At 38.3% G+C, this 14,794-nt stretch overlaps 1 protein-coding gene and 1 long non-coding RNA gene across 6 annotated transcripts in view; both read right to left on the bottom strand.

The window, feature by feature from the left end:
- Positions 1 to 14,794, bottom strand: part of LOC105204409 (cytochrome P450 4C1) — a 37,891-nt gene that overhangs the window by 8,756 nt on the left and 14,341 nt on the right. For 2 of the 5 annotated variants that reach the window (XM_039448325.1, XM_039448323.1), the window contains exons 1-2: positions 2,297 to 2,359; positions 1,927 to 2,187 (exon numbers count right to left, since the gene is read on the bottom strand). The exons of 2 other annotated variants lie outside the window; for them this stretch is intronic. In XM_039448325.1, coding sequence (XP_039304259.1) covers positions 1,927 to 2,077 — 151 coding nt within the window. In that variant the 5' untranslated portion in view covers positions 2,078 to 2,187; positions 2,297 to 2,359. Of the gene's footprint in view, positions 1 to 1,926; positions 2,188 to 2,296; positions 2,360 to 14,794 lie in introns of those variants that run through there. One more of the 5 variants, XM_039448322.1, reaches the window with a different exon arrangement.
- On the bottom strand, positions 4,856 to 6,121 carry LOC120357575. The gene is made up of 2 exons (XR_005574581.1): positions 5,887 to 6,121; positions 4,856 to 5,301 (listed from the first exon to the last, which is right to left on the bottom strand). It is a non-coding gene; the product is annotated as an uncharacterized LOC120357575 (long non-coding RNA).

Here is a 14,794-nt window from a genome sequence, read left to right on the forward strand (position 1 = left end):
GATTTAATCGGCCGATTACCAGTACTACGACCAAGTTGCAATTCCGACGTAAAAGTCCTATTTGGCATGAGTCCTTTTGAACTATGGAATTTTGTACTATAAACCGCAAAAGAGATCACAAAATGATTGATATTTTCGAATTCTACACTCTTTAATTATCTTAAATCAATTATTTTTTAAATTTTTAACACTTTTTAAATAACAATTTACAAAAGTTTCCTCTTTTAAAAAAATTTTTGCACTAAGACTGAAAATCAAAATTCACGTCTATTCTGTAAATGTCATAACAGAGAACTGTCAAACTGCTGTCACATGTTCGGTGTCTTATAAGGACTTTACATTATAAATGATCCGCAAATCTGCTTAATCGTATTTATTTAAATTAAAAAGGTCCGATTTAGCCCATACTCTCCTAATAATCATAAGTATCTAATGCAACAATAATTAAGATAAGGAAAAACTTTCTCTTTTAAAAAATTGTAAAGAACTGTAAACTCTGTTTGTTAATAAATATAATACATTTAAATAATAAAAATGGCGGTTAAAATCAGTTTCTAGTAGAGCTATAAATTATAAGAGTAAAGCAATCTTTTTATCTAAGCGATTGCGACTTTAATCGCTACGATGGTTCTAATAGGTCTCTCGTCCAATGAGCGATTCCATACTTTAGTTTCCACACTTTTCAACCAACAGAAAAGTTATCCGCACTGAATCCAAAGGGCGATTGTTTGTTCTACTTTTATAATACATAGCTCTAGTTTTTAGTGCTTAATAATTTTCTAAGAGAATTTATAAATATTTGCAAGATTCTTCTAACAACTGTATATTAAGATTTTGTTTGTATTGCATTTATACGTCGGCTGAAATTAACGCTCATGTAACATCATCGGTTATTGTGATAAATATTACGAAGTACCTTAACGTTCAAAGTGAGTAAAACATTTGCAATTGAGGGATCCAGGTTCAAACTATGGTAATATTTTTCTCAATAAATTTCCTTACAGTTTTTGGGATAAGGGGAGATCGTAGAGATCGGTATAAGAAATTATTAAATTGATTAGCAATTTAATTTCGTGATATTTAGGGATGGCAAGTCGTTACTTCTTTGTTACGTTATCGTTACTTCGTCGTTACATTTATTTTTTTGAAAGGCAATAACGATTTGGTATTGGTAATGAGAACTTTTTATTATAGTAATAATAACGCTAGAGTTGGAGAAAAATCACTTTGAACAGACTTGTCATTACGCAATATTCATTGAAAAAAATAACACGTTAATTGACTTGTTACGTAATAAGGAAAAGCAACGCAAAAAGTAATGCGTTACTTTGACTTGTTACGTAACAAGTCAACTAACAAATTACTTTTTTCAATGAATATTACATAATTATAACGAGTTAATTGTCAAAAATCACTATTCCAACCTTGGCTTTACTATTATTATTATAGAAATTTGTCACATATTTCCAAGTTATACAAAAGTATTATAAAAATATTACGAGTAACGGCGTTACTTACTGTAACTTGTTACTTTCCATTTTATAATATCACTGATATTACATTCTAAAGTAGAATTTGCATGCAAATTCTATTTTAAGCCGTAAAACTTTGTAAAGTTCGTAAAAATTTTGAGTTTGACGCATCTTCATTTCAATCCGCCCAACTTCTTAAACAATCTGTAATTCGTTTGATGAATTGTCAATCTCAAAACTACAGATTTTAAGCTTTAAAATGCTTTTTTAATTTTCTTTCTACGATAATTTTTTACGGAGTTACATCGTCTGAATGTTATGTAATTTGGATCGTTTTAAAAGTGTTCTCTATTTTTGTTGACGAGTGTATAATATTGGAAGTAATATAATATTAATAATTGTACGTTTTAGAATTATTTAATTTAATAATAATATATTAAAAACTTTAACGTACCTACTGGATGTAGGAAGTCCAATAAAGTACCAATTATTGGATAACCTGGGCCTGGTAATTTATTGATTAATCGTCCTTTTGGTCCATAATGAAAGTAACAATGAAACACTAAATATGCAACAAGAATAAATAATAATATGGTAATAAACATTTTTATCGTAATTGTTGTTCCAATTGGATTCAGTTTTGTGTTTCTTCAGCTTTAGATTGTATGTATCATTGAAAATTTAAAATTTATTTATGACGAATTTTATTATTATCCTGAAAAGATGAATAAGATTGTACAAGTAATGCATAATAAACATTAAAATATGGTAATTAAATAAACTTGTAAACGTTCTCATTGAATCTTTTAGTACTAAATAGTTACGTTCTGACAAAATGATGTTTTCTCATTGAGCACTCACTTACATATAAAGATAACTATTTACTTCTTCCAGTTTTCTTATCGCGTATTTATACATAGATATATATGTATATAATTGTTCTTGATGAAGATTAATGAACATTAAGTTTGAAGTATAAGTCAACAGTCAAGTCTTAAGTATTGAGGAACAATTTAATATTTATGATATTTTATATTTACATTTGTAATGGCGACTTAAATCAGAAGTTCATTATAAATTTTATTTTTTCTGTTTAAAATTCAATACATAGAGCAGTGGTTCTTAACCTGGGATGCGCACACCTCTGGTGATGCGGGAAAGCATTTCTGGGGGTGCGAGAGACGTTTCTAAATTCTCAATAGTAACAACCATCTAAACGCTATAAAAAACTATATTAAAACTATAATACAAGAAAAACAACAGCAGTGTAGCCAATAATTTTGAATTTGTGTGTAAATAAAAGTTAAATACGGAACATATAAAATATATACAAGTATATATTATACACTATATAAAAGTTTAAAGCAATTTGAAAAACGTAAAAAATATTATTAAATTTCACATAATCTTGCCTTGTGTGAAATGTGGTGTGAATAATAAAATTATTTCCACTGAACAAAATGACATAAGAACAGAGTTTTTGTATATTTTCCCCACTACTAATTTTGTTTTCTAAAAATTTTTATTTGTTTTATAAGTATAATAAAGCTTATTTTTTTACGAATTCAAGGATGTATGATAAGGTTATGTTTCGACATTTCCAAAAATAATTTGTGAAAATTATACATTTACGTAACACTTAAAAGTGTTGGTTATATTCTTTGACTATATAACTAATAGTCAAAGGTTATACTCTTTGATTATGTAACTAATAGTCAAAGGTTATATTCGCATTGCATTATTTATTTGAGCTTTGCCTTTGCAAGCCAAAATCTGATGATTGGAACTAAATCTTGAGTCACGACAACAATCAGAGTTAAAAATAAATACATGTTTGTCCTACAATTAGCCGACTGCCCCGAAACGACACTCTCGAAAATCGTATCGCAAAGGAAACGTTCGATTATGATCCTGCACGATGAGTCCGATCAGGACATCTCCGTCTTACATGTTTACGACCACAATCTAGGGTCGTGAACCGCGTGAAACGATCGCAGTAAATGCGTAAATAGCATACAATAAAACGTATCAAGAGGCGCAATCGCGCCGCCCGCCAAAGTGCGAGCGAAGCGAATTGACCCTCTTTTACTCGAGTCAGCGAGTTCCAAGAATGTTATATCGACTAGAAAATTATTTAATAACATTTTTCGTTTCTAAATCTTCTTTCTAATAGCGTTTCTTATTTGTCATGATTAACAATGCTAATGTTGAATAATTAATTAATCTAGTTTCCTTTCAAGATATATTCTTAAAGTAGAATACATTAAGCACGCTGTTATAAACATCCTTGCATTTGAATATGTATAAGTGCAGGAGTACAGTATATAAAACAAAATAATTTTTAATCGTTTTGAAACAAAAAATCAGTAGAAAATTATTCAAGTTGTCGTGACCTTGGTCAGTAAATAAGCAAATATTGATTCATTTTTTCCAAAGTTTTTATATTTCTATACACAATTCAAACAAGCAAATTTATGTTCAATTAAAACATCATAAAATACCGTGATGTTTTCTGTCATACTAAATTTATATTTTAAATAATAAAATAATGATTAGAAATAAATATTTTTATAATGTATTATAATTGGTTTAAAATACATAACTATTGGGTATAAATAACTCCGAAAGTAATTCAATGCTAATATCACATTTTATATACAATTAACACATTGTAATATAATTTACAATATTTTACAATAATTATAATATAATTTTAAATAATAATTGTTATTTACAAATATATATTGAACATATATATTTTACCCCGAAAATTTTTACGTGCGACAGTTATATTATTTATGACGCCGATTTTGTTATTATTTTATTTTATAAGCGTAGATGTACAAAATATTATAGTTCAACAATATTGGATATCTTTTATCTGAAAAGATGATATTGCACCAAATATATTGCACTTAAGTACAGTACCATTACGTAAAAGTATTTAATATAAATTTATTGCTACGTACGAATTCAAGAACATTTAAAAGGAAAAAGATTTATGCTCGGTATGTTTTTTTGCATGAAACGCGAAGTGGATAATGTAAATAAAGTTATTTTCAACGAACGGATCGCCACAAGAATTGCTCACGTGGTACGGAAAGAATTTTATTACGAGAAGTATGTCCTTCATTTTTCAACAAAAACGTTCGGTGCACTTCACACATTAATTGATTTTACAAATGGAACTTCTAGTGTGCTTCAATCTCGTTTTATTCCATTCTTCTGTCCTCTTTCCTTTAGAGTCTAGAGCTTCAAATGCAAATCGTAGTGTAAGACTATGATGCAAATAACGTACATGTCATTTTTAACTTTATATTTCACATTTGTTTATACAATGTATAATAATAATTTATGCTGCACATTCGAAAGAAAAAATATCCATGTTAAATTACTTTTATTTATTTTATATCATTAATACCAAAATTTGGTTATAGATAGTGTAATATTTTTTATAACATCAGTGTATTATTTGATGAACAATACTTATTACAACTATTTATCATAAAAACATAAATTGTATCTTAATTATCTTGAAAACCTATTAATTAATCGAGTTATTTTCATTATTAATCTACAACCTTTCTATCTACTAAATACGACTTAAATGAATTGGTTTATACACGTTAGACTCTAAATTTATTCTAGTTTGACAGCAATAAAACAGACAAACAATAATAATAGATATAAGAATTAGAGAGAGAGAGAGAGAGAGAGAGAGAGAGAATTTAAATGCTAGTTTATTGGCAAGTCTTACTTTTGCCCTTACAGCATCATGTTATCCTTGCTGGTTAAACTACTCAGAAGTATTCGTTGGTGAAAGGTGCATCTAAAAAAATCAATACGTGAATACTTACATTATATAATAATATGTTTTATAAGAAAAAGTTTACATGAAATAAAGAATAAAACGAGAGACGGAACAGAAATCTAATTTTCCAGCGGATAATAATTTATCTTACTATGAAAAATGCACGAACTACAGAAACAACATGAAACATTGCAGCAATATTGCAGTAACGTTGTTGCATTATTACTGCTACTGCTACTAAAATTAAGCAATTCAATTCTTTTGTGCAATCACTAGAACAGGCTCACTTTATGTGCATTATTCTAAATTTTCCATTCAAGTTATTTGGTAATTTGAATAATAGTATACTACTGCAAAGCGAATGGAACTGTCAGTCCTTACGTCATCTAGATCTAAAGAGTTACTCTCACTAAAGATAACGAATTTAGAAATTCATATGTATAATAAGAGATGTGTGAGTTCGAACTCGCTACCTGTTACTTACGAGTTTATCGCTGTCACACATCTGGCACAAATATGCAAATCACAAAATAGAATAATTTTTCGTGTTTATTTCCAATATATTCAATATACTCTTAACACCTATGCATTCTTAAAACTTACCTAATTAGTACTATTCGTTCTTATATCCTGCATCCGCTCTAGCAAAGTTCAACGCATAACGAATCGCGATTGCAATTACGTAACTCATGCAAAGCGGAGGTTCACCACAGTCGCTGTAATAAAATTTTCACAATTAATGGACATCCAATTTTTTTAATTTTTTCAGATCTCTCATGACGGGACAGTTTTTTTAATTTTTTTTGTGGTGAAGAAAGTGGTGAGAAAAAATTGTAAATTCTTAAAAACTTTTTGCATTTTTTAAATTTTCTTTGATCTCGTTAAACACTTGGTTTCATTAAATTTTAATACTGTTACGTCTGGCAGATAAAATTTTTTATTTTCTTGCGCCATCTTTTTTAGACTTGTCTAGCAATACCAAATTAAATTCGGAACCACCCTCCGATCAATTAAATAAAACCCAAATCCACGCGGACCTCATAATTCGCTATCGGTACAGTTCTAATAAAATTCTCCTACCAGTACAAAGCGCGAAGTCGAGAAAAATCATAGTACAGCCTTATGCGAGCCCCGCTTCGCGCAGTTTCCACGATCGTCTAGAAAGGTCGCGCGTACGATCTCCGCGTCATCGCGGAAACTATTGGCGCGAGCCGCGCGGTCGCGGAGCGGTGCGAATCCCTAAGGACTATACGTTACAAAATACTATCGCTCCGAATTTACCGCGAACATAAGGAATCGTCCCGCAACACCTCTTGCCTATATTCTTGCCTATATAAGGAGCGAAATCGGAGCTTCGTAGTTCAGATCCGTCTTGTTAGTTCAGCGAGATTCGCTGCCCGGCGACCGCCAAAACACAGACCTCCAAGTACGATTGCACCGACGGGTGGGTTTTATCCCAGGCAAAGACGTTGGTCTTCGGGATGGCCCCGGTCGAATGCCTTTTCCTTCTCTACCTTTCTCCTTTCTCTCTTCCTCTTATCAGAGTCTCAGAGGATTGAACCAAGCATTAGCTTGAGTATGGCCTCACTCGACGATATAAATAAAAAGCAATATAAATTTAGTAATGCATTGTAATGAATATTATAAACGCAAAAATAATATGTAAATGTTTTGAACAATTTTAATAATTCTATTCAAATATAATTAAAAAAAATCACAATAAACATTTTATACACATTTTTGTAGTAGCTCATGTCTATATGTATAAACGAAAATTACCGTGTGCAGTATTTCCTCCATTTAATATGTACATAGCGTTCAGGTTTTGGTGAACTGTCGCGAATAGATTATTGATTGAGTAAACTTTGCAAAATTTTGCATCCTCTAATTTTATGTCCACCGCTGTGTCTTTTTCGTAAAGTTGCTCATTGCGACAACTACTTGTACATGGCACTCCGTATTTCAGGCAAGTTTTGAACTTGTAAAAATCCTGTTAAGCATATATTAATATACTACTAAAACAGGATGTAAACAATACAGTATAAAAAGAATATTAAAAAAAACCATATACAATTGAATAATGTCAGTTAATTATTAATTATTAAGAATATTAAGATAAAGCAGCACAAGACAACTTTGTCTTTGAGCATAAAATGAAATTAAAAACATTATTTTAAAATACAAATTTAAATTAAAATATTACAAAAAAAAGTAAAATTTATTTTTTATTTCTATTAATAAGAATAAAAATTTTTGTCCAAACACCTCAATGTCGCGAATGCTTTTCACCATTGATGAAGGAGCATCGTTAGCAAATCCTTTAAACGCATCCAAAATCGGACGATACCCAGTACATCGACAAATATCTTTGCCAAAAGAATTTTCGATTTGCTGCATAGATAATTTTTTGTCACGTATAAGACAATAAATTATAAATAATAAATACATTAACAAACGTTACGTTCAATTTCATGATACTTTCAATAAGATATTATAATAATTACAATTTTATATATTTGATTGTGATAATGGACAATTTACAAATTGTTCATTATTAGAAAATAAATAAGTCTTGGGGTTTGTTATTAATATGTTATGTTCTTAGGGTAAACTTGCTTTCTCTTTAGTGCAATTTTTTTGCTACGGCAACAATTCAGATAATATCTTAACATAAAGCAAAAAATTTAGTACATTTCCTGTATAATCGTGAGGCTGTGCCTCTCCACGAGTGCCACCGGAATGTGCTCGGTAGCCGTGGCCGAAAGACATGTGTCTCTCTACGTTTTGTATGTCCGCTGCCTTTATGATACGATGTACTCGCTGGGTGGGGAACAAGAAGAAATTCCGCGCACCATGTATAAAACTGTATTTCGCGTAGTACAAACGATCACAAGAGATGACGAGAACAATGTCTATAGACACGCACCGTGGCGGCTCACAACGAGAAGTGAAGTCGCGCTCGCGCTTGGCGACAAGGCGCAGCCGAAAAAACGAACGAAAATCGCGGAAAAAGGTCGCGAGACCCAAGAGATGGCGATGCCTGCTCGCAAGGCGCAGGACGAGCCTAAGAGTGGCGCGAATACCGGACGGCGCGAAACTTATTGAATTAAATTAAAGATACCATGTATATATATACGTGGTATCGTACAACGCCGCCCCTCCGTTGAAAGGACATACTTTCAACATCATGTTACAGCTTGGATCACTGAGTAATCGTTTGAGAAGGCGATTGCTGGAAGAGCATGTTACAATAATTGTTTGAACGCAAATAACTTGTTCGAAAACTTGAAATAATTACTGAAATGAAATGGCGCAGGTTACAAAATAAACTTAAAATTACGCGAGTTTGTTTGGTCGGATTACAAAAAAAAATCTCATTACGTGCTATTCCTCAATGGGTAGGATAGCAATTTTTGACAATGGCCTGGTAAACAGACCCCGCGCAGTACGGACAGTGGCAGTTCGAACGATGTTGTCTGGTCCGGGATGAACCTCCTCCACTCGACCGATTGACCATTGTAGGGGGGCCAATCCCTGTGATTTGAGCAGGACCATCTGTTTAGGCCTTAATCGTTCGCCCTTGTTGATCTTCCACTTCGTGCGCTCCTGTAAGGTATGCAAGTATTCTTGGCTCCACCTGCGCCAAAAATGCTGTCTGATTTGTTCGACACGCTGCCAACGGACCAGTCTATTCTCGCTTACATCAGTAACATCAGTGTAAGGAAAACTATTCAAGGCCGTGCCAACCAAAAAATGACCTGGGCTCAAATACGACAGGTCGTTGGGATCGTCGCTTAGTGGAGTTAGAGGACGTGAGTTTAAGATCGCTTCTATTTCGCAGAATATTGTTTGAAGCTCTTCGAAGGTCAAAGGCGACTTTCCGGCTATTCGGTATAAGTGGTGCTTCGCCGATTTTACTGCGGCCTCCCAAAGTCCGCCAAAATGCGGCGCGTTAGGTGGAATGAATTTCCACGCAGTTTCGTGATCACGCAGGAAATGATTGATGTTAGCTTGGGTTTGATCTTGAGACAAGAGGTCGAAAAATTCTTTAAGTTGCCTTTGAGCTCCGACAAACGTCGTTCCGTTATCGGAATATATGCAGACCGGTTTACCCCTACGTGCCACAAAACGCTTGAGTGCGGCAATAAAGGAATCTGATGTGAGATCGGAAACGAGCTCCAAATGCACTCCCTTTGTCGCAAAGCATACAAAAATTGATAAATATGCCTTGTGATTTCCAGCATTGCGTCGCTTAGATTCTCGAATCACAAAGGGGCCGGCATAATCGACGCCACAATGCGCGAATGGGTTTGAGATATTTACGCGCCCGGCGGGCAATGAGCCCATGATTGCTTCCGAAGGCACCGGCTTCATCTTGAAACACGTCACGCAGTTTTTTAATATTTTTCGCGTAACCGATCGAAGAGATATTGGCCAGAAGCGCTGCCTTACTGCGGCCATCGTGGCCTGCGCGCCAGCGTGTGCATTACGCACGTGTTCCCGTTCTATAATTCTTTGAGTGAGAATGTGATTTTGTGGCAATAGAATGGGGTGACGCATATCAGAATTTAGATTAGAATTGCCTAACCTACCGCCCACGCGGATTAGCTTGTCCTTGTTCACGAAGGGTGAGAGGGACAATAAGCGGCTGGCCGGGTTAATGGTTTGACCTTTTAATAAGGCCTTGTATTCATCTGAAAAGACTTGTTCTTGCACGGATTTACACATGACCTCTAGGGCGGTTGACGCCTCGTGATGAGATATGAAAATAGTTGGTGCGGCTGGGCGGAATGACCTCGTAATTCTCAAACAGTATGCGAGTACGCGACATGCCTTATTAAGGTTTGAAAATTTGTTTAATAATTCGTTGACGATTGAATGCTCGATGACGGCAATAGCCGTGGTACACCTTTTTTGCTCTGGCATGTCTTCTGGTGCGCGTGCGAAATCGGACTTGGGCCAAGATTCTTCGCCCAGTTTGAGAAATGCGGGTCCGTGCCACCACAACGACGAGCTTGTTAACTCTTGCGGGTCGAGACCGCGTGATAGAATGTCAGCAGGATTTTCCGGTGACCTAATGTGACGCCAACTGCTGGGATTCGTAGCCCCTTGAATCTCGCTGATTCGGTTGGCTACGAAAGTAGACCATTTTCGCGATGGCGAGACTATCCAATTCAGGACTATTGTGGAGTCCGACCATAAGAAGGTTTGTACATCAGAGAGGCTGAATGCTGTATCGACCTTTTTTACTAGCCTGGCTAACAATACCGCCGCCAACAGTTCAAGGCGCGGTAGGGAAACGGCCTTCAGGGGCGCGACACGAGATTTAGAGCATAACAATTCGATGTGATATGCATCGTTTCCTAGCTTGGTTCGGAAGTATATTGCCGCTCCGTAGGCCTTTTCGCTCGCGTCACAAAACCCATGAATTTGTGTTGATTGCGGATTTGTGTCGAGCTTGACGCAACGTGGGATGCAAATTTGATTGATGCTAGATAATTGTGAATTGAATTTCAACCAGCGCGAATGAAGATTCTGCGGGGCAGATTCGTCCCAGTGGATGCCCAATTGCCAGAGCTCTTGCAAAATCAATTTAGCTAGCACGATGATAGGACCCAATAATCCGAGTGGATCGAAGAGTCTGGAGACCTCGGATAGAATGACTCGCTTAGATACGGCTGATTGGTTGTCGTCAGGTTTGTATGAGAAATGGAAGGTATCTTGAAATTGATTCCAATGGACTCCTAATATGGATGAGTCCATGCCGGTGTCAATCGTGAAGACACCATCGTTTTGGGCGTTAGTATTTGCTAACAGGCCCGGACAATTAGATGCCCATTTGCTGAGCTCGAAGGCTCCTAAACGCAATAACTGAATTGTTTGCTCTCGCAGCATTTTTGCCTCGCTAATTGTATCTGCTCCAGTTAGAACGTCATCCACATAAAAGTCCCGTCCTACAAACATGGAACCTATGGGAAAGTCGTTGGCGTAATGTTCAGCTAGCCATTTGAGGCATCTCGTGGCTAAATACGAGGCGGACGATGTGCCGTATGTCACAGTGATGAGTTCATACGTTTTAATTTCGGAAGTAGGATTGTCTCGCCAAAGAATGCGCTGATAGCGCGTTTGTGAAGAGTGCACCATGATTTGGCGGTACATTTTGATAATATCCGCCGCCAGGACGAAGCGGAAGGTACGGAAACGCAGAAGAATCGAAAATAAGTCCTGCTGTACCGTTGGGCCTACCATGAGCGTGTCGTTCAATGACACCCCTGTCGAGCCTTTACTCGAGGCGTCGAAGACTACCCGTATTTTGCTTGAACCTGCTGTATGCTTGAAAACGCAATGGTGGGGTAAATAGAATGATTCCGCGCCATCGTCGCACTGCTCGTCAATTAGCTTCATGTGGCCTAATGCCAGATACTCGTTTATGAACTGAGAATATTGACTCTTTAATTTGGGATCACGAAGGAATCGTTTTTCTAGATTACGAAATCGCTTCAGAGCGATGTCCCTCGAATCTCCAAGACGGTCAAATGCCCGCTCCTTGAACGGGAGCTTGACGATAAATCTGCCCTGCCTATCTCGCGACACGTTTTGCAAAAAATGTTGCTCGCATAGAGACTCCTCCTCGGAATATTTGTTTGAAATTTCAGAGACATCCTCTACCTGCCAAAAACGCGTTAGTTGATTATGCAATGGCGTGTTTGTTATCAATGCGTGAAAGGATTGCGCCTTACGTGATGAGTTCGGTGAGGCGTCCAATTGACCTGCCAAAATCCATCCGAATCGCGTCTTGTGCAAGGTTGGATGCATTGGAGAAGATTTTACCTGTCCCACACAGAGCAGGTTCCAGAAATGCTCGGCGCCAATTAAAACATCGATCTCCGCCGACACATTAAATTGGGGGTCAGCTAATTTGAGATTCTGAGGAAATTCGAATGCGCTTCGCTTTAATGTGATTGCTGGAATTTTGTCAGTCACATGATCAGTGACGACACAATCCACCAAAATGCTGAAGGGATTTGTTCGCGATTGCAGTTTGACCTCTGCTGCCCCAAATGATCTCGTCGCTGTTTTATTGATTCCTGAAATCGAAATGTCGAGAGAACGCGCTTTGAGGCCGAGCACTGTCAGGAAACGTTGCGAGATGAAATTTGTTTGAGAGCCGCTGTCTAACAACACGCGGCAACATTTTTGTGAACTTTGACTATCGTACGTATAAACGACAGCGGTTGACAACATAACATGCTTGTTATCGAAGGAGTTCAAGCGGTGTGAAACAAGCGCTGCCGGAGAACTCGTCGGAACCCCTTCCCTGGCTTCATCTTCGGATCCCGGAGTAACGGATTTTGCCGTCGCGACGGTCGCAAGATGAAGCAATGAATTATGTTTTAATTTGCAAATTTTACAGCCGCCTGATGAGCATTTGCTGGACGCATGCTCTGTAGATCGCAGGCAGTTAGTGCAAAGCCTTCTTTTCCGGATTTCCGAGATTCTTTGAGAAACCGGCAATGCTAGAAAATCTTGGCAATAATATATGAGGTGCTCTCCCTTGCAAAAACCGCATTTTGTTTTTAGCGTTGCAACACACGAATGGCGCCTCGCGTTAGATTGCGCCAAAGCGTTTGCATTTTTTGAGGGAGCATTTGATTTGGAGCTCGTTTCCAAAGTCTGACATCGATGCGCGACGAAATCGATGAACTGTTTGAAAGTGGGCAACTCGGAGCCCGTTAATGATAGTTGCCATTCCCGTGACGTAAGCGCGTCGAGTTTGCTGCTCAAAACGTGGACCAATATGTCGTCCCAGTGAGACGTAGGACGCGTTAAAGCCTGAAGGGCGTGAATGTGTCTAGTTGCACCGTCCGCGATTTGCCGCAATTCGACAATGTTTTCCTTGACCATGGATGGCAAATCCATTATGGCCTTGACATGACTTTGAACAATGACTCGCTTATTGTCGTAGCGCTGTTTTAATAAATTCCACGCTACCTCGTAATTCGCCTCGGAAATTTCTAGCGCACAAATTATTTTGCTCGCGTCGCCGATGACGGATGCTCTCAAATATTGCAACTTCTGAATATTGCTTAACGCCGCGTTTACATGAATGAGAGAATTAAATGTGTCGAAGAACGGAAACCATTCGTCGTATTTTCCCGTAAATTTTGGGAGATCTAACTTGGGTAATTTTATATGATTGAAATGTTCCACTGTGTTGGAGGCGTTCGAGGTGGACGGTGCGAACTGAGAACGTGGTACAATCGGGGGATTCATTAACTCGCGCAACTTGGCCGATATCGTATAATAGGAATCCTCGAACGAAATGCGATGATCCGCTTCCGCAATGTCCAATAACTCCAGCTTAGTTTGCACGACGTCGTATTCTGCCCAGAAACCGTCTATTTTATTTTTGCGCTCCTCGAGTTGAGCTAGTGTAAACGGTGTAATTGACTCGACTGCGTCCACGAAAGTACGTATGCGCGTGCACGATCCTACCAACGTAGAGCGTCGACGCTTGAGCGCCGTTAGATCGTCGCCGTCATTCGGCATATTGAAGGTGCGATGAAAACCGTATCAATGCTATCGATCGGCACAACCTTGTAAATGTTAACCTTACTTACAGTCGCTTGCTGCCGCGCTCGATGGTAGCGCGGGGGGGGATGGCTTGCCCGCGCTGGAAGTCTCCGTTGGAAAACTTGAACGTCGAACCGCGCGGGGCCGTGGTCTTCCTTCTCTCTCTCGCGTGCGCGCTCTTCCCGCGTCGATCAGTCTCCCTTTCTCTCGCGCGCACTCCTTCCGTCTCGCTCACTCTCCTTCGGTGGCGGGAAACGGCGATGCAGGAGATGGTCCGATGCTTGCAGGATCCTGCCGTTGCCGCCGCCCTCTTCGGCGAGGCCCTCCTCGTGTGACCTCGTCGTAGATTCCTCGTCGGCGAAGATTTCACCGTTTCGTCTCGTAGCTCGGTCTGAGCTGCCGACCTCTCGACGCCTCTCGCAGAAGACGAACAAGGATGGAACGCCTATGTTCATTCCCGCCGGCAGCGTCTCGTGTGATGTGTAGCTCACCTCTTAGATACTCCCTTGCGTGTCTAGCAGCGGTGAAATTGCAGATGTGCCGCGTATCCGGCTCGAAGGACCAAATGTATAATCGTGAGGCTGTGCCTCTCCACGAGTGCCACCGGAATGTGCTCGGTAGCCGTGGCCGAAAGACATGTGTCTCTCTACGTTTTGTATGTCCGCTGCCTTTATGATACGATGTACTCGCTGGGTGGGGAACAAGAAGAAATTCCGCGCACCATGTATAAAACTGTATTTCGCGTAGTACAAACGATCACAAGAGATGACGAGAACAATGTCTATAGACACGCACCGTGGCGGCTCACAATGAGAAGTGAAGTCGCGCTCGCGCTTGGCGACAAGGCGCAGCCGAAAAAACGAACGAAAATCGCGGAAAAAGGTCGCGAGACCCAAGAGATGGCGATGCCTGCTCGCAAGGCGCAGGACGAGCCTAA

This window comes from Solenopsis invicta, chromosome 4 (assembly GCF_016802725.1).
Source record: "Solenopsis invicta isolate M01_SB chromosome 4, UNIL_Sinv_3.0, whole genome shotgun sequence".
Classification (NCBI taxonomy): domain Eukaryota; kingdom Metazoa; phylum Arthropoda; class Insecta; order Hymenoptera; family Formicidae; genus Solenopsis; species Solenopsis invicta.